The sequence below is a fragment of the Syzygium oleosum genome, unplaced genomic scaffold (assembly GCF_021117445.2).
Source record: "Syzygium oleosum isolate NSW1041296 unplaced genomic scaffold, Sole_v2.1 Sole_v2.18, whole genome shotgun sequence".
In the NCBI taxonomy this organism is placed as follows: Eukaryota; Viridiplantae; Streptophyta; class Magnoliopsida; order Myrtales; family Myrtaceae; genus Syzygium; species Syzygium oleosum.
Window position 1 is genome coordinate 659154 of NW_026607502.1, and position 19658 is coordinate 678811.

The window sequence follows — 19658 nt, forward strand, 5'->3', positions numbered from 1 at the left end:
TGTTTTCCCCACTCAATTCCTCTCTCTCTCTCTCTTTCTTCCAACTTTCAAGGCAATGCATAATTGGAATACATGCATATGTTTTAGTTCGATTTTTCTCTCTCTTTTCAAAGTCATGTTACGATACACTTCCAACTAACAAGATGTTACGATACACTTCCAACTAACAAGACAATTGCTGAAGAAACTTATATCTTCAAAGGTTTGTCTAAAAACCAACACGAACAAGTGATTTGGATGATTATGCGAATGTATGCATACGATGCTCATGACTATATAATCAATAAATGCCCAGCGATTTATCTTGCCTTGTGTAATTTGTCCATTGATCTGTAAAACGATATCAACACAGAACTTTTAAAAAGAAAACAGGTGCGGATTAGAAAATTTCGATCTCCCTTATTTTTACTTTATAGGTGCCGTTAAATTGTCAATTGTCAACGGATAAAGTATCAACAGTAAACAAAACGATGTCAACGGATAATGTTATCTTGGATATGGGAACAGATGATATGGTTACGCATGGTCTATGGTCCATGCTCCAGACTCGTGTGGCTCCCATTTTTCGTCGATTAGAGAAAGTGCAACAAGGTGGCCATTGGTCCAGAACAATCTTGAGTACAAAGCAAGGGGTAAACCGATGGCTACGAAGATAAACCCTAGCTTTGAAGAGAAAGGTGTATGCAACAGTTTTCTCCTTCATCTACTATATATACACACTTGTAATGCACATCGCATACTTGATGTGAATAGAGATTGCTCGGTAAAGACATTTTAAGATTGGTGGTTGTTCATGTTAAGTTCTAAATCCACAAAAAAAAAAAAAAAAGGTTTTACGCACAGTAAAAACGGATTCGTACCCATGATTCCTGGTTTGACATACCAAAAGCTTGAATTATCATCACTTCAATTTAGTCGCCACTTCTTGACCCACCATCATTTGACTGACATGGTGAGGTTGTTTGCCGCACTTTGTGGCCTATTTCCAACCGAGTCGCTCGTTTAGCTGATCCATGAAATCGATCGATAAGCTTGATCTTCTTTTTTCTTTCCATCTTGTCGTAATTTCAGTGATCTTTTGGATGGCATGTTGCAGAGACAGGCATGGACCATTTCAATAGCATAAATCAAAAGAGAATGATTGAGTCAATCTGTTATGATCGAGCTTTGGGCCTGCATGCACATGATAGGTTCAATGACTAACCGTAAAGTGGAATGAGACAGCTTACCAAAACCCTAGCTTAGATTTCTCTTTTTCTCGACGATTAAACCTAGCTTAGATTACAGGTGAAACTGTAACAAAAGCCACGTTATGATAAAGATTGATTATGAGATATCATACGGACCGAAGAAAACCCAAAAAGAAAAAAGAAAAATGGACCACTCACCAAATCTCCACTTTCCACCAATGCATTCGACCTCGTGACAAAAGGGTGAAAGAGATTATGTGCGACTAATTGGACATTAATCTTGATTTAAAAGGTTATGATGACGTAAATGTGATGCAAACTATACCAATATTACGCCAACTATGAGATCCAAAAACAATATTAGGATTGGTAATTCCTATGGGAATTGTTGCGGGACCACTGCGACGGCATTAAGCATTCATTAGTTTCTAATCGTTAAATCTATACGTTAACATTACGCATGCTTGGAACCCTAATTTTGATGTCCTTTCTTATCGGTTCGACGCGGTATCATTGCTTCTTATTGATTCAAAAGCATGTCAAGCGCATGTATCGAACACGACTAATCGGGTCGAGTTGAAAACGAGCTAGGAACATGACGTTTCCGGGACACAAAAGCTCCAAACACCTTAGCGACTAAATTAGGTCGGTACATTTGGATGGGCTTATGGCATGTATGGTCACCGGTTGATTACAATTAATTTCATAATTGATTTGTACCGTATTAGTAAAGCGGATAAATAAGCCCGGATGAGTGGCTCGAATATTAAGTTGCCCGTACATGATGATGTCGAGAGTTGGATATGTGTCGTACGCCTAATTCAAACTCACAAGTTCATTCATTCACCACTAATCCAACCTTAGGCTCAAGGAATCTAAGTGTTCACAGCATGAGAGAGAATTTTTTCTCTATAGTAATTTTATTATGTGACAACAATGCGTGGAGTTTAGAAGCCAGCTTTTCATACATTCAAAGGCAAAATTTATTGTGATGCATATAATTAGGTACTGTCAAATTACGATTAACTGGTATTCTGAAACTGCACTGCCATTTGGGGTCTTTGGAAATCGAAAACTGCATTGTTTTCAGGGACTATCAACACTCAAGCTGGAGTGAATCCCCATGAACTGGAATGACACTCTTCACAGTCCCAATTATTGAGCTAGGGACTGTATCGGTTTAGTACCCCGAGCTAGTCTCCCTCCAGCTTTTGCCCCGTCAGCCAATCGAAAGAACCTTTTGACTCGACCATCTTCGAACCAAAGTCACAACAGCCGGTGGCTCGCAGCCTGAATGTTGCCTTTTCGAATTCCTTACAAGGGAATGTCCACAACTATCAAGTTCCAGAACATTACTAGGGACTGTCCACAATACAAGTTTAACGTGCTGTTAGTGACGAAACATAACGAATCTTGCCAAACTCACTCACCAGAATATTAATTTTCAATTATAGTCGCACTCCAAGGGCATCAAGTAAAAGAGCTGAGGGGATCAGAAGTTAAAGAAATCTGAAACATTTGCCACCGGCATTTGATGACGAGGAAGTCGAGCACACTAAGGCTGTGTTCGTTTCCGGAAAAATATTCTCCCGGAAAATATTTTTCGGATTTTCCGGTGTTCGGGGGGCGAAAAACGTTTTCCGTAGGAAAACATTTTCCTTCCCCCCTCACAAAATAGCCTAAGTTTATGAAAAATGACTTCCGCTTCTTCAAAAGCGGAAATCATTTTCCGTAGCTGCTGCTTCTTCTTCTTCTTCTTCACTATTTTTTTTTTCATTTTTTTCGTTCTTCTCTTTCCTCAGCGCTGTGATCGGCGACCGGCCAGTGGCGAGGCCCGAGCTCGCCGGCCTCAGGCGACCTCGGCCTCGCCGCCATCTGGCGACGTCGGGCGAGTCTCAAGCCTCGCCCAGGTCAGCAGATCCGGTGAGGCCGAGCTCGCCCGAGGTCGGCGAGCTCCAACCTCACCAGATCCGGCGACCTCCTCGCCCGAGGTCGCCAGACGTCGGCGAGGCTCCAGCGACCTCGAGCGAGGCTCAAGGTCGCCGGATCTGCTGATGCTTTGATTGTTTTGTTTTCTGGTGTTGCTGTTTGTGGGTTCTTCTTCTTCTTGTTCGTGGGCGAGGCTCCTCGGGCTGCTTGATCGCCAGCGGCGACTTGGGCCTCGCTAGATCCGGCGACCTCGAGCCTTGCCCGAGGTCGCCAGACATCGGCGAGGCTCCGGCAACCTCTGGTGAGGCTCGAGCCTCGCCCAAGTCACCGGATCTGGCGAGGTCGGGCTCGCCGGCCTCGCCGGATCTGGCGAGGTCGGGCTCGAGCGAGGCGGAGCCTCACCGGCAGGCCGGCGAGGCTCGACCTCTGGCTCGAGCCTCAGGCCTGGGCGATGCTCGAGCTCGCCTCCGGCCGATGCCGCGCTAGGCCGCGGCCGTTACCCGGCGACCTACAGGAGAAGAAGCAAAAGAAAAAGAAAAAAAAAAGAAAATATTAAAAATATTAAAAGTATTGCAAGAAGGAAAATCATTTCTATACCGAACAACGGAAAATATTTTCCGAGACTTTTTCAGATTTTAGCCGAATACCAGAAAATTGTGTTCCAGGAAAATATTTTTCAGGAAAATGACTTCCGGAAAAATATTTTTCAAAAGAAGAATATTTTCTGCCAAACGAACGGAGCCTAAATTGGAACTGTAAATGGCATGGGCTCTTACGACTTTCAGACCCCGTTCCAAAGGCCAAACTCTCGTGTACTCAGACAATTGCCTATGTTCCTTTCAGATTTTTCATCAACATGCAGAGCCATACATCTTCCTAGGACCTTTAAGCATCTATGAGGCTCGTTCTTGATTTTGCTTTTGTCGCAATCTTACCCTATTTGTTTGCCTTCAGAATTTTCTGATCGATACCAGGCACGCAGCAGAAAGTGCAATCTCTTCACCCTTAAGCTCTCCTGTCCATCTCCATTCAGCCGTACATAGTCTAATGATTTTGAGCTGCGACTTTTTGGTAAGAGGAAGAAACAATTTCATTACTAAACAGCAGAGTTTACATCAACAAGAGTTAAAAACACTCGAAGAAAATACGACAATGGAAGGAAATTTCACGAGTCTACAAGAAGTTAAATTTCAAGGTGTCTTGCCACAACAAATTGAGCACCTCAGGTGGAGGCCTTGTAAAACAGTTGAGGTATCAGGAACACGAGTTCTGTTCCGCCCCCTGGGCTACAGCATTAGCACAATTGCTGACTTCGCAGAACACAGGCTGCCCTTCAAAGTTCCAGAATTCTGGCACCAGCTTCCTGCAATCAGATATGCATGAGTCGACATGATATTATGAGCAGAACGTATACTAAAAGGCATAAAATATGACATTTTGCACCGTGTTCAACCTGTCACTCAATTGACCTCAATAGGGAAAAAGAACATAATAGACCTACATATGCCCAAAGTCAAAGATATCTGTCTACAGTTCCATGTTGCAAACACAGTATCCTTGCTAGTAATTTCCTCAATGTCTTAGTAATTTTCTCAACATGGATTTGCAACTTAAAGCTAGTAAGTTTGTTATCAGAGATGGAAACTTTCCAGGTAAACCGGTTAGTAACTTCCATGGTCACCGGGCCATAAACGAATTCCTCCACAGCCAGTCAACATAAACGCCTGCCAAGTAAATAGGATCTGGCTCAGGTGCCAAAGGGCGATCTAAAAGATTCCAAACTCCCTAAGAATGGTCATGTTTTCTGTATCAATAGACAGACGACAGACTATGGTAACATTAATTCCCCTATTCATGAAGTAGAACTTCCTGGGGGCCTTTAAATGAAGGCAAGACAACAAGATGAAGATTAAAGCATGCCGTGGAGCTAGTTTCCAGATCTACTCCCACTCAGCTTTCTTGTAAAAGGGCTAAGATATGCAGTGAGCTTGCAAGCAGAGTGGGCTTCCATTTGAAGATAGATCTAGGCTCTAAGATCAAGGCCCTCTCTCCTCTACGGTTTTCCATAGGAATGGCAAAAACATGATCCAGAAGCTGACAAGTGACTCAATAATTACTTAAGCTGCTTAAGTGCACAAGTTTCAAATGTAATGATGCCCAAAAAAGAAGAGAGAAGAAAACAGATCGTATACTTCAGCAAAACAAGCCAACAAACTATCTGGTTCTCCCATATGCCGTGAATGGGACAGCTCTTAGGGACCAATCGGTTTTCTACTTTTACTCATTGCCTTATCATGAAATGGGATTCTTGACCATGAAGAGCACATTTTTACAATGAAAAAATAGTGCACTACATACCAAGTGCTTTTTCTAAGGGTGATTTGACGACAGAAGGGGCCCAGAACTATCTACTAGAGGTTAAGTTCTAGTAGAATCAGCACATGACTTTCCACATAACATTACTGTGAGAAGGATATAAATTCAGGAGCCTAGATACTTCTTTTTGCTCAACAGAAATAAGGTATTTGTTCAACGCATATATATAGATAAATTATTTTTGCTCAACAGAAATGCGTGTGCATTCTTAAACTAAACAACGTCTAGAAAGGACATATATAGATAAATTTAGCACAACATAACTTAAAATCTCTTCGAAAGCACCACTTTGAATCATTTTTTCTCCCTAACTGTGACGAAGAACATTACTTGTTTCTGACTTTAACTACAAGGCCTTGTACTGCCCCATGATCTTCTGCGCATTTGCGCATGCACACAGAGAGAGAGAGAGAGAGAGAGAGAGAGAGAGAGAGAGAGAGAGAGAGAGAGAGAGAGAGAGAGATTAATTACCTCTATTTACCAACTTCAGAGAGTACAGACAAAAGATGGCGCATCCGTCCTTGGTCCAGCAAGAGTACGGTAAACATAAACTTTATAAGACTGGCCATCATCGACCTCATCCTTCATTACCTCAACATTCAACCGTGGCCTTTGCCTAGCCAACAACTTACAACCACTTAGCGTCACTTTGCAAGCAGACATCCACAAAGATCTCATTGACTCATACTTCTCCAAGCCCGAAAGAAGAGCTACATTACCGAATGGACTATCCCTTATTTCAAGTTTCCTCATCTTTGGGCAACCATCCAGTATACACTGCATCCCGCGATCGCTGCCCTCAGCAAAAGCCACCGAAAGCGTTTCCAAGTTCTTGGCATATCTTCCAATATACTCGAACGTTAAGTCAGTCAAAAGACCAGAAACGCCGAGCCTTCGGAGATTCGTGCAAGTCTTCACAACTGCACCAAAACCCTCGTCCATAGGTTCATTTGTTAGGTAATCAGGTTGCCCCGGCTTCATTATGCAAAGACGAAAGTGGGTAAAACCAGGGCAGTTCTGCACAATTCTGGCTACAGCAGCATTTGTCATCTGACGGCAAAAGTAGAGGACATAGTGGAGCTTGCGGCAGCCGAGCGACACAGCGAGAAACCCTGATTCAGTCACACCACGATTAATGTCCTGGTCATAAGGATCAGCTGGGAAGACTCGAAGCTCCTCTAAAAGGGGACAATTCGAGGCAACAGCCTCAAGCCCTACATCTTCAACGGTGTCAAGTACCTGCAGTGGGAACTTGATTCAGATATGAACTTCCCTTTGTAATTGTAGCTGAAAATAAAAGATAACAGATACACCCGTAGAGAGCTTGTCCTCGGTCACCTTACTTGAACTAAAAGCAAAATATGGATCTCTAAGTAGAGAAGGCCATAACTAGTTAACACAAACATGACGTGACCTCTCCCTCGCTCCCTCCCTCTTGGGGAGAAGGTAGATCTAAGTGGTGATATTGTTGAGAATGGATCTAAGTCGAATCTGATCTCGTGCAGTTTCACATAAAAAATTGAGAAGGATTACACATTGAAAATAAGGATCCATTTCTCCTTTTTTGGCTTGCATTAACTCAGACTGGTTAATGAACAGAACCTGTAATTTGTCTACAACAGAAACCAGTGAATGTCTGTAATGCCGTTAATACTACAAGCACAAACATTGCGAAGTCTGGTGTAAATAGGTAGTTGAGTATAGCTCACAGTACACGCTAACTTCACATGACCTCTCAGCATTACTTCAAAGACTCGTAGCAGAGATCTTCTTCACTGAAGAGTAATTTTTCTCGTACAAAATGCTAAGCTTATCTATCAAGAGTCAAGAATAAAATCGAAGGTGAAAAGCATACCCAGAGACGCTGAAGATGTGGGCAGTGGGCAACAAGCTTAGCAAGTTCTTCACTTTGCAAAGCAGCATAACTTAAATTCAGAAAAGTCAACTCTGTACAGGCCGGGTAAAGAACTGGCAGATATAGCGTTGTAGCTTCCCACAAGCCAGAGAGTGCATGCAGATTCTTGCAACTAATGAAAGCTCTTTCAAGCTCCACGTACTGGTGAGCAGTAAGCTCTTGTAAAAACGAACCAGTACCAAGCTCGGTCAATTGAGGAGCGCGGACAAGCAGCCTCTGCAATTGTTCTAGCGTAATATTTTTATTAACCTTCAAAATCTTCAGTGACTTGCACTGACTTACGAGCCTTTCAAGAGCATCAAAATTCACGTCACTACTTAGACTTGCAAAGTTCAGCACCTCCAAAGATGTGAAGTTTTCAGGGAAGCAACTCAACCAGTTGCCACTGATATCATCAATGCCATTCTCTTGTATATCCAGCTCAGTCAAATGTCTGTTCAACAACAACAATTGAAAAATGAGAAGTGTATGACATACCACCTATCAAGAATTTAATGATGGATTGAATTCAGCATTTAAGATAAATCAATCATCTAGAATCATGATTTACAGTAATTGTTTAATTTTAGCAAGTAATGATCATTAAGTAAACATAGACCATAGAATACGAAACGAACAATATGCCCTTGCAGCAGAAGGATAGGACCATTTGATTGACATAAAGAGGTACATTTAGTTATTAGGAACTTCAACATTTGGAAGTAGAATGTTGAATAATATTCACATCTTAAACTGTAGAAGGACTTCTAGCAAAGAGATGATTACTACGTTTCGAGTCCGATATTTGAACATATTGATGCTAAATCTAATATCTTAATTGACAGACAGAAGTAACAACTTCCTGGAAACCAAATGACCAGTTACTTGGCAATAAAATATATGCGCATGAAGTGCATTCTTTTCGCTTGAAGATAGAGTCATATGCTAATACAGTCAAAGGCTGGCATTACTACGTGTAACCATCGATCAGACAGCATTGTGCAAGTCAAGAGTGTCCTGAGGAGAGCCACTCATGCCTGAGCCTCAGTCTCCCCCCACCTTTCTTCCTCCTCCTAGTAACTCGCTTGCTTTTTTAAGTTATACAACACGGAAGGAAGTAGATTGGCTGATCTTTTTGCCTTCTATAACAGCTAAAAAAATTCTATTGAGCGGCACCAATGGTAAGTCAACGCTGAACACAAATACAATTCTAAGTAGAAGTATTTAGTACATATCAAATATCTAGCCCTTCCTATCTCGTGTTTGAAGGGAAGAAGAAATTGAACCCTTCATTGCAAAATCGGTCTCCGCTCACTACGACTTAAAACTCTTCTACTCCTCCCCAGCATACTAGCCAAAAAAGTTGGGGGAGAAAGAGATCATTAATAGGTCGTGAAGTTCCCTGTGCCATCAATTGCCATCTAAAAGCCAAGTTCTGCCGATTCCAATCGAAATGTGAAACCTTTTCTTCACTTACGTTTAGTGTAGCCCCTATCCTATAGCACAAAGAACCCCTTATTCCAGACCTTCATAGCAAAGATCGATTGCTCACCCATGTCCTCGCAATACGTGAGCGGGTGGTGCCATTGCACCAATCCTACTCCGAGTACAGAATCGCGGTTCGTTCGACTCGAATCTTCCATGAAGTCGCAAATACAGAACAAACTCTTCCTCTGCTAAAACGGAGTTTATACTGGTACAAGATATGGACAAAGTACTCTCTTAAGGTCTCCCGAAGATCTCTGACATAGGTCGTAGATACTCCCTACTCATTTCTATTTGCAGGTACTTTGCAAAAGACCACGGTGGAAAATTCTCTCCAATAATTCATCTGGCAAAGCTAATATTATCATACCTTTTGCCCCCATAAATAGACATCTAGATAATTCTGCGTGCGATGACCTCAATTAATAGAGGCCGCCCATTAAATGCTCGATTAACAGGTCAAACGTCACATCAAGAAAGGAACACCAAAAAGATGAGGAAAAGAAAGGGCCAAAAAAGAAAAGCAGGAGCACTTCACTCCAACTTTCCCAAATTCGACACCTTATGAAAGAAAGAAAGGCACGCGACCACCCTCCATTCCTCCTCCCAATCCCCACCCGAATAAGCAACATAATCAGATTAATCCCTTATTCCACACATGCTCATTTGCAATTTAACGAGAACCGGCTTTAAATTACCACAAATCGCAATCTTTGACCATTGCTTAAGCAAGCTAATGTCAACTGGATTGAGAACCAGGAAACCAATCAAGCGGGCGTAGCAGATTTGGTATTCGCACCTGCAGTCGGTTGCGATTGCCTCGAGACCATCAGTACTGAACCCATCACAGCTTACGAGCGAGAGCGCCCTGAAATTCCGGAACTTGCGAGCCAAGAACTTCAAGCTCTCGTCCGTCACGGTCATCCTCTTGAGCCTCAGCTCCTCCAGCAGCGGGTACTGATCCGCGAACACCGCGAGCCACGCGTGCACGTCCGCCCCCCAGTTCGGCGGCACCATGTTGAAGTCCGAGAACCGGGGCTTCCCCTTGAGCATGACCCCGCGGATGTTGGGGAACCGTCGGGCCACGATCTGCGGCAACACGGCGTAGCAGTTGCCGATGAAGACGTGCCGCCGCGTCCACCGCTCCGCGTTGTACCACGCCTTGGACACGAGGGAGACGGCGCTCCGGTCCCGGTGCGAGTCTATGAGGGACAGAATCCGCTCCAGCACGTCGTTCGGGAACTGCATCACGCGGGCCGTCTCGGCCGAGTCCCGCGATTTACCCGGATCCATGACCGACCCCCCACCCCACCCGGAATCACCAACGCCCCAAGCTCATGGCTTTGCGCCCCCGGATCGATCCCGGACGGCGGAACGGCGGCCGACCCAGAGCTCAAATGCAGCTGCTGGTCGCCGCCAAGGTCTCCGCTTTACGAGCCGAGCTTTGCCCAAAAAAAAAAGAACTTGCCGCTGGAGCTGACGGGGAGGGAAAGGGAGAGAGACCCAGATGACCCAGATGAGGATTCGAGGACCAGGGGTCAAAGATTCGACCGGGGGATTGGAAACCGAGGGCAAAGATTCAGATTTGATACATGGGTCCGGGAGGAGATTGGGTTTGGAGTTGAGTGATGTATGAATTTGGAGGTGAGGAGGTGGGAGAGGAGAAGGGGGGAAGGGAAGAAATGGAGGGAGGGGGAGGGGAGATGGGTAATATAGAGGGAGAGAAGGGAAGGAGAGAGAGAAGTCGATGTCAAGAAGACAATAATGAAGGAGATTATTGTGATCCCCTGTTTAGCTCCACCCAAAGGTGAAGCTGACACGCTCTCTCTCTCACAGAAATGGCAATTTGGGCAAGACAACAGTAGAGAGAGAGAGTGACACACACTGAAGAGAGAGAGTGACACACTGTAGAGAGAGAATTAGAACAGTGAAGAGAGAGAAGTGGAGAGAGAGAGGGGAAGTGAAGAGAGAGAAGTGTAGAGAGAGAATTAGAACAGTGAAGAGAGAGAGGGGAAGTGAAGAGAGAGAAGTGTAGAGAGAGAATTAGAACAGTGAAGAGAGAGAAGTGTAGAGAGAGAGGGGAAGGAAGGAGGGAGGGAGGGAGGGGGAGGAATCGTCAGGGTCGTAGCCCACCACACCTAATCTCGGGCCTCATGTGCGCCCGGGGGGACAGCCTATGGGACGCCGCCACGTGGGCGGGGAGGGGGTTGTCGGGGGGTGAGAACACTGTGGGGCATTTGACTTTGGTGTGGCCTCTGCGCAAGATGGCAAAACTTTATGAGTTTTGAGCAAATTCGTGAAAAGGAAAATTACAGGCTTCTGCATTTTCTTCTTTTTAACAATGGGATACATATTTAGTAAGAAAGATTTGATTTTTCCAATCATCAGTTACCATGATGGTACGCGTCGAGAATTGCACTAGTTCCTTATTCGGATGCTTAGTTTAAAAAGCGTCCACCTGACCGTATCGTTTGTAATAATCTGGATAAGATGGCACTCCATTGAAAATTGCAATATTTCCTTATCCGGATACTTAGAAAGTACCCTTACTTGACGGTATCGTTTGTAATAATCTGGGTGACATGACATTACACTGATCTTTATCGAGTAAATTCGTTCGATCAGCCCGTGCTCTCAGGAGTAACTCTGAGGCGATAAACAAGTATCGTTATTTAGAAAGTACCCTCCTAACGGTATCGTTTGTAATAATCTGGGTGGCATGGCACTCCACTGATCTTTGCTGAGTAAATTCGCTCGATCAGCCCATGCTTTCGAGAATAACCCCGAGGCGATAAACAAGTATCGTTATTACCCTACATGATTCTAACATAAGCTTTGTTTATACATGATAAAAAGAAATGTCCGAGCACTAAGCGAGAAAGATGGACTCGCCTGGCGCTCCAGTAGCTTCTCGAAACCAACACGTTTGAGTTAAAGTAAAAAGTTTGAAGAAATACCCTTCGAATTTTAAATAATTATGAAAAGATTGCATGTGAATGCCCGTGTTGATATATATATATAGATCCGTAATTAAAGTTTCAAATATTCTAAAAATGAACTAAGAGGGAAAATTCAAATTTATAGCCATTTGCGTGTGCGGACTACAAAAGAGATATTGCCCAAACTGACCCCAAAAAAAAAAAATTGGCTGCCTCACATATGCATGTTGGAAAGACAGGGATGGTGGGTAAGTACATTCAACGGGGGACCTCCACTCACATTTTCAAAGTTCCCTTTTCCATAATTTGTATTATTATTTTTTTTATCCGGTATTAATATGAATCATTGATTTTGCAGCTTTGATCCCACTAAATTTTGGTCAACATCGTCTGTCCCTTCATAATAAAATAATAATAATTTTGAGGAAACCCTTAATTGTAAGTTTGTAATAATGATAAACATGTTCAAGAATTCACATTTTTGCAAAGATCAGATCACTTGTACCCAGTAAAACATAAATGAAATAAAATAAAATAAAAGCTATTACTAGAGCTTTTCTTATCCAACATAAAGTCGAAAATTAATTTTCGCTTTCAGTAGTCTTTACAATTTAATAATCAAGTTTTTTTTTTCGAATTTCAAATTCATGACAAAATTGGTGAATAATGATGCCTTCGGTTTGAATCGGAAAAAAAAAAAACGATTCTGGTAAGAAATGTTAATGATATATAATTAGAAATTGCCTGCTCAGCTCTACATGATATGGGAGTGGACACTACTTATTATAACTTTAATTACCAATTAATATCCTAACAACAATTCTACCCTTCATAATTTTCTGATGAAAAGATGCATTTGATAGTGAGTAGACTAAACATAAGGACCCTAAAGGCTTTGTTAGAGGTTAAACGCTTGACTAAGATCCAACAGATCCTGAATTTAAATCACAATGCCACCCATCCATATGAATTTTGGAGTCCCACACCAATTACCCGGTGGGTGCAGCTTTATACAATGCACGTGAATGGATCAATTTGCATGTATCTACAGAGATTAATCAACCCGTAAGATCTGAATATCCCATATTATAAATGAGATGTTTGTATCCATGACGTTAACAAAGCATGCATATATCTCAAACAGTTGTAATGATATGATGCAAGATGGTAACAAGATTCAAATATACTAAATGCCTATAAAAGTGCTTGATTAGTATCATCTCAACGAATGTAGTAATAATATATTGGGCAGTTTCTTTGAGGAAATGCATTGTCTCCTATCATATCAAGATGCTTCATGAAGAATGTTCTTCAGCATTCATTCTCGTTCCACTTGGGAAGTCAACTAAAAGTGTGAACTCATCATCTAGACATCTTTCAAATAGTGTTTTTTCTTTAGAGTATTGTTTTAGAATCCATCTTAGCGTGACCTTATAAGATACTATGTATGCTTTATATGCTATTTTCCTTGAACAACAATACCAAACCACCCAATAAAATGCGTAAGGTAGCCAACGACTATAGGCTGCTACATGAAAATTGAAGCTTTTATTTGATACTTTTCTCAAAACAAAAAATCAAAATTGACAGACGAATGCTTGCCGGAGGCGCTTGTGGACGCTTCCGGTTGAAAATGTCGAACAATCTAGTTAACAATTTAGCAAAAAAGTACAGTTGACAGATGTGGAATCCGGCAATCGCAATAGACAATTCAGAAGAAACGTATATATCGACACCACCGGCAGCTCAGAGCCCGACCCTTGTTCTCCAATATTCGACAACAACTGCTCCAATAGCGATCTTCACTCGAGTTTGAGAATAACTTCGCGATCGCATATTGCAAGCAAGAGATCCAACAAGGATTCTTTGCAATTGCTGTGGATGGAAGTCACCGGGGAAAGAGGTGTCAAAACATCAGGAAAATCATCCTCATCTTTTCTCATAGCTGTTGATGATGTCTTGCAATTGATGAGCAATGTTACAGACATTGATGTTCTTCTTGCAGGGTGAAAATTTCATGGGTTCAAGTCCCCGAGCTGTCGGCTGATGCTCCGGGACATTTGGCAGATCTCTGGTGTTTCTTTTGAACTCCGTCTCACCAAATGCATCATACGCTTTCCAGCACCTTCAAGCAAATGGAGGCAGACACTTCACTTTGTATTTCCCGCCAGATGATCCATTTTGTTTGCCCTCACAATCTGGAATTAGCTGATCTGCAGAAACAAAGGGAACAGAATGTTCGAGTCTTGTGTGAATTCCGCACCCTCAGACTCTCTGCACCAGCGCTCTCCACTTCAATCAGACAAATTCACATAGCAACAAAATGCCTGCAGAGACAAAGGCAGCAGAAAGATCAAGTTCTTTTATGATATCTGAACACTGGAACTCATAGGGCACCAGCACTCTCCATTTAGTCAGACGTATGCAGATCGCACACATTACATACATATCTCTGAAAATAATGAAAGCATACCATAACGACAAATGCACAAAGCAAATGAAGCAACGCATGAATGCACAGACCTATCAAGCAAAGTAAACTCCAGCAGTACATGCACGGTTGATCTGACTTTGGCTAGAAGTTGCTTTGAGGGAGTACAGGAGGACAGAAAATTGAGAAGGATGCATGAGCATGAGCATGGGCATACAGTTTGTATACAACGGAAGATGCATGAACATTGCAGTTACAATGAATCAAGCTGAGCAAGTATGAGCAGAATTAAGCACAACAGATACCTACTTCAAATCATTCTGATTGAAAATACTGCTAGCATTTCCATACCAAAAAGAGTACCTTGAAATAGTCACTTCAGAGAGTAAGAACAAAAGGTGGGGCATCTCTCCTTGGTCCAGCAACAGTGCGGTAAACATAAACTTTATATTGCTGACCATCACTGCTCTCCTCATCCTTCATTACTTCAACATTCAATCTAGGCCTCTCCCTAGCCAGTACCTCACACCCATTCATTGTCACTTTGCAGGCCGACATCCACAAAGACCTCATAGACTCATACTTCTCCAATCCCGAGAGAAGAGCTGCATTACCAAATGGACAATCCCTGATTTCAAGTTTTCTCAACTTTGGACAACCCCCCAGTACACACTGCATCGCCCAGTCGCTACTTCCAGCAAAAGCTACAGAAAGCGTTTCCAGATTCTTAGCATATCTACCGATATACTCAAATGTCAGGTCAGTTAGGAGACCTGAAACAGCGAGCCTCTGGAGTTTAGTACAAGTCTTCACAACTGCACCAAAAGCCTCGTCCATAGGTTCATTTGTTACATAATCAGGTTGCCCTGGGTTCATTATGCAAAGACGAAAGTGGGTAAAATCAGGGCAGTTCTGTACAATTGTGGCTACAGCTGCATTTGTCATCTGACGGCAGAAGTAGAGTACATAGTGGAGTCTCCGGCATCCATAAGACACGGCAAGAAACCCCGATTCGGAAACACCATGATTAACTTCCTCGTCGAAAGGGTTGGCTGGGAAGACCCGAAGCTCCTCTAGCCATGGACAATTCAGTGCAACAGCTTCCAGCCCGTCGTCTCCCACAGTGTCAAGTACCTGCAGTGGGCCACTTGATTAGTATATAAGTTCCAAAAAATAGTACTCCAAGAAGATTAAAGCTCAGAAGGTTCTCCCCTGCTACTGACGATGATATAGCTCCAATTACTACTGAAAAATTAACGTCACAACTTGTGATGCTACAGATGCATTCACACATTTGCCAATAAGCTGTATTTAGCTTTAGGAAAAGAACCTGTAGTTTGCTGACAAAATGCAGGACTATTCTAGCTGAAAATTAATGAGTATACATAAAACCCAGAAGAAGTCATCATTTGTCTTCTCACTCAAGCAAATAGCAAAACATGATATCACGCAAATGAAATCAAAGTGAATGCTTGATCATAAAGACAATCTTTCCCTTCATTTGGAATTCTGTCAATCAAAATTGAAGCAAACGCACTTCATTCCATGCAGTTCAAATTAGGACAAAATCCATTGCAGTCACCATACACCGACTTTAACTGCCTTTTGCATAACAAATCCATGTAAAAGAGAGAATGATCAGAGAAATAAATCGAGCAAGTTTCTGCTTCTGGCTAAAGAATAGACCAACCAAAGAGTCAGTTTATCAAACAATGTTGGCTCCACGACCAACACCATTGCGCACCTCTTTTTTAGTAGAGAGTTCTATTTCTATACACCAAGACAGACTTGCAAATGAGAGCAAGCCTCCAGTAACGTCTATATCAAAGATTTTCTTCAAAGTAAAGCAGAACAGAAGAGATTGTATTTTAACTCTAGCACAAGCTGTAGAGCTTATTTTCAAAGATTTAAATGAAAGTGGAAACCATACCCAGAGGCGCTGAAGACACGGACAGTGAAGAAGAAGCTTGGCAAGTTCTTCATGTTGCAAAGCAGCATCGTTTAAATTCAGGAAAGTCAAATTTGCACAAGCCGGGTATAGAACTGGGAGATACAATGCCATAGCTTCACATAAGCCCGAGAGCGTGTGTAGATTCTTGCAACCACCAAAAGCCCGTTCAAGCTCTGAGTACTGGTGAGCATTAAGCTCTTGCAAAAACGAGCCAGTACCAAGCTCGGTTAACCGAGGAGCACGTACAAGCAGCCTCTGCAATTGATCTAGTGTGATAGTTCTATTAACCTTAAGAACCTTCAGTGAATTGCACCGACTTACAAGCCGCTCAAGAGCATCAAACTCGACATCACTACTTAGGCTTGCAAAGTTCAGCACTTCCAAAGATGTGAAGTTTTCAGGGAAGCAACTCAACCAGTCACCGCTAATATCATCAATGCCATTCTCCTGTATATCCAGCTCAGTCAAATTCCTGCTCACCAAAAACAAATGGAAAATCAGAAGAAATTGGATGAAGACATGACAAATAATCCACTCGAAATTTAACAATTGGATTCTATTCAACTTTCAGAACAATTGGTTATATACAGAAATTTCAAATACAGTACTGGCTTCCGTTAAGCAAGCATGGACCACTAACTGAGTTACCATATAATGTACTACAGATAGACTGCTAAAAAATCATCATGAATCACAGATTGCACCAAAACAGATTCAACCAGTCAGCATTTGGCAATAGGAGCGTGCCTTAATGCATACTACGTAATAATTTTTTGCATGGCAAAATGGCGAAGGACCTCCAATAAAAAGATTATATCCCCTATATACATCTTGACGTTGAAAACCAACAGCAGTAAGACAGCAACTTTACGTGTCTTGGAACCAGTGACCATTTCCCAAGGTGGTGAATTCTTGTAGTTGCAGCTTATTCTTTGGCTTTCAGTCGAGGTCATCTTTTAAAATCGAATGGCCACACACTAATCTCCCAAAATTTGTGTACCCATCAACCATCCAGTATCACACAAGTTAAATGTGAGAAGGGCTACTCGTGCCTAATTTGCCGCTTTATCTTTTACTCTTTCTGGTAATAAAGCTCAAATCATCAAGATTCACAACAAGATCAAACGGTGACCTCTTTTGGGTCAACAATTTGTTTACTTGTTATTACCACATCAAAGGTCGATCCAGTCTTTAAATGATTCAAGAAAGATCCGAAACTTATTGTCCTTGATCTCTGTAGCAGTTAAGTATTCGTACACTAACCAGTCTGTATCTTGTATATTTGTAATGTATTGAGACAGCTTCTCTCAGTAATTTTCTTAAATTGCCCAGAGGAATTCAATAGGTCCATCCCGGAGTTCCTACAAATTAATACCGTCATAAAGGGGGTAATAAAGACATTTGGGGGTAAAGGACAATCGCATGGTGAGACAGAAAGCAAAGTCCTTCCAAATTCACGGCATTATTTTTCCCTTCTAAAAATGTGAATTCTGAAGAATAACAATATGCTCTAGAAGTCATGTTGATTTCCCCAATAGCCACACAGTAGCCTCACCCCAACCCACAAGGGTTGGGATCCATCCCAATCCCACCCTTGTGATGCATTACCAGGCACCACTGTGCCAATACCAATCACAAATGAAGACATGATCAGCTTGAGTCATTTTTTTTAAGTTCGGGAAATAGAAGAAATGGGGAGAATGAAGATCTAAGTGAAAAATTTCGAAATTCTGGTATGAAGATTCTTGTGAGGAGGGAGAGGGGGAGATTTATAATATTGGCATTCTCTTTCCATTTGCCTCCCTCACGATGCTCCCAAACAGAGCATTTGTTGTTGACACGAAGATCAAACTCTAACTCTGCTTATACAGAAATATACCTTCCCAGGGACAAAAGGATCTGGTTAAAGTTGATCTACAAGAGACCACGGTGCAAAGATCTCTAAAGTAATTGGTCTTGCGTGACCAATAGCAAAAGTTTTTCCCCATGAATCCACATCTCCTTAAGATGACCTCAGTTGATAGGCCACCCATTAAATGCTAAACTGACAGGTCAAACGTCATGTCAGAGAAGGAAATTGGGAAAAAGACAGAAGCACTTAACGTGAACTTCACCAAATTTCACTCACCACAACAGGAGTACAAACCGCCCTCCCCAAATCCCATCCAGACAAAGAGCATAGCGAATCAATCTCTGATTCAAACTACACATTCAACCCAATGGAAAACAAGAAAAAGAAGAATGACCGCACTACACTTGCTGTCTCCAAACTTTCCAATTCACTTCGTTGCTCCAACAAGTGGCACCTTAATTGGATTTCCCGAACCAGAAGTGGATATACCAATCACTAGGTCCAGTCCACAGCAAGATATTCATTCAAGCTGAGGATAAGGATTTCCTCGCGACAAATCCAATCGCATTAGGTCGAGACAGAATCAAATCCGACACGAGGCAATGCGACTATCTATTGCAGTTCAGCGATCGCTCTAGCTCTTACCAACCACAAGTCCAGCTAATTTGAACAAAATATAATCCAAACTATACCGAAGAGCAAACAATACAAGCGAAACAGATATGATAAGCGTGTGACCCCACCTGCAGCGAGTCGCGATGGCCGCAAGACCATTGGTACTGAACCCATCACAGCTCAACAGCGAGAGAGCCCTGAAGTTTTGAAATTTCAGAGCTAGAAACTTCAAGCTCTCGTCCGTCACGGTCATCCTCTTGAGCCTCAGCTCCTCGAGGAACGGGTACCGATCCGCGAACACGGCGAGCCAGGACCGGATGTCGGCCCCCCAGTTCTGCGGCACCAGGTTGAAGTCGGAGAACCTGGGCTTCCCCTTGAGCGTGACGCTGCGGATGTTCGGGAACCGGCGGGCCACGATCTCGGGCGTCACGGAGTAGCAGTTCCCGATGAAGACCCGCCTCCTGGACCACCGCTCGGCGTGGTACCAGGCCTTGGACACGAGGGACACGGCGCTCCTGTCCTTGTGCGAGGCCAGGAGCGAGAGCACCCGCTCCAGCACCTCGTCCGGGAACTGCGCCGCCCCACGGGCCGACTCCGACTCCGCCGAGTCCCGCGGCTTCTTCGGATCCATCCCAATTCCTCAGACCAGCAGAGCGTCACCGGACAAACCCCCCCGCCCACACACAGAGAAAAACGGACCCCTCACGCGCCCTCAAGACTCGATCTGTAAAGACTCGTTTTTGACGCCAGCCACGGATCTAGGAGACGAAACGGAACGTACCCAGCTCGCCAAAACCGAAGACCTCGCAGCCGCCGCCCACCCCCACACACCTCTCTCTCCCTCTCTTCTCTTCTCTTCTCTTCCTCGGGGGTCAAAGGAGCGACCTTTCGGAGCGCACGAAGAGCCAAAAGGGCGAGGGAGGGAGGGTAGGCAACGCGCCTTATAGGGTGAGAGAGAGAGAGAGAGAGAGAGAGCGAGCGCGAATAATGAATGGC

The 19658-nt window shown here is 43.2% G+C and overlaps 2 protein-coding genes across 2 annotated transcripts; both read right to left on the reverse strand.

Moving 5' to 3' along the window:
• Positions 1 to 4184: 4184 nt before the first annotated feature.
• On the reverse strand, positions 4185 to 10763 carry LOC115690850 (protein TRANSPORT INHIBITOR RESPONSE 1-like). The gene is made up of 4 exons (XM_030617332.2): positions 9674 to 10763; positions 7351 to 7843; positions 5967 to 6734; positions 4185 to 4482 (listed from the first exon to the last, which is right to left on the reverse strand). The coding sequence occupies exons 1-3, from the start codon at positions 10165 to 10167 to the stop codon at positions 5982 to 5984; spliced, it is 1740 nt and encodes a 579-aa protein (XP_030473192.1). The 5' UTR covers positions 10168 to 10763; the 3' UTR covers positions 4185 to 4482; positions 5967 to 5981.
• A 2579-nt stretch (positions 10764 to 13342) lies between these two features.
• On the reverse strand, positions 13343 to 19306 carry LOC115690849 (protein TRANSPORT INHIBITOR RESPONSE 1-like). Its single transcript, XM_030617329.2, has 4 exons — positions 18791 to 19306; positions 16175 to 16667; positions 14608 to 15378; positions 13343 to 14140 (listed from the first exon to the last, which is right to left on the reverse strand). Exons 1-3 carry the CDS (start codon positions 19291 to 19293, stop codon positions 14623 to 14625), a joined length of 1752 nt encoding a protein of 583 aa, XP_030473189.1. The 5' UTR covers positions 19294 to 19306; the 3' UTR covers positions 13343 to 14140; positions 14608 to 14622.
• Between the last annotated feature and the right edge of the window lie 352 nt (positions 19307 to 19658).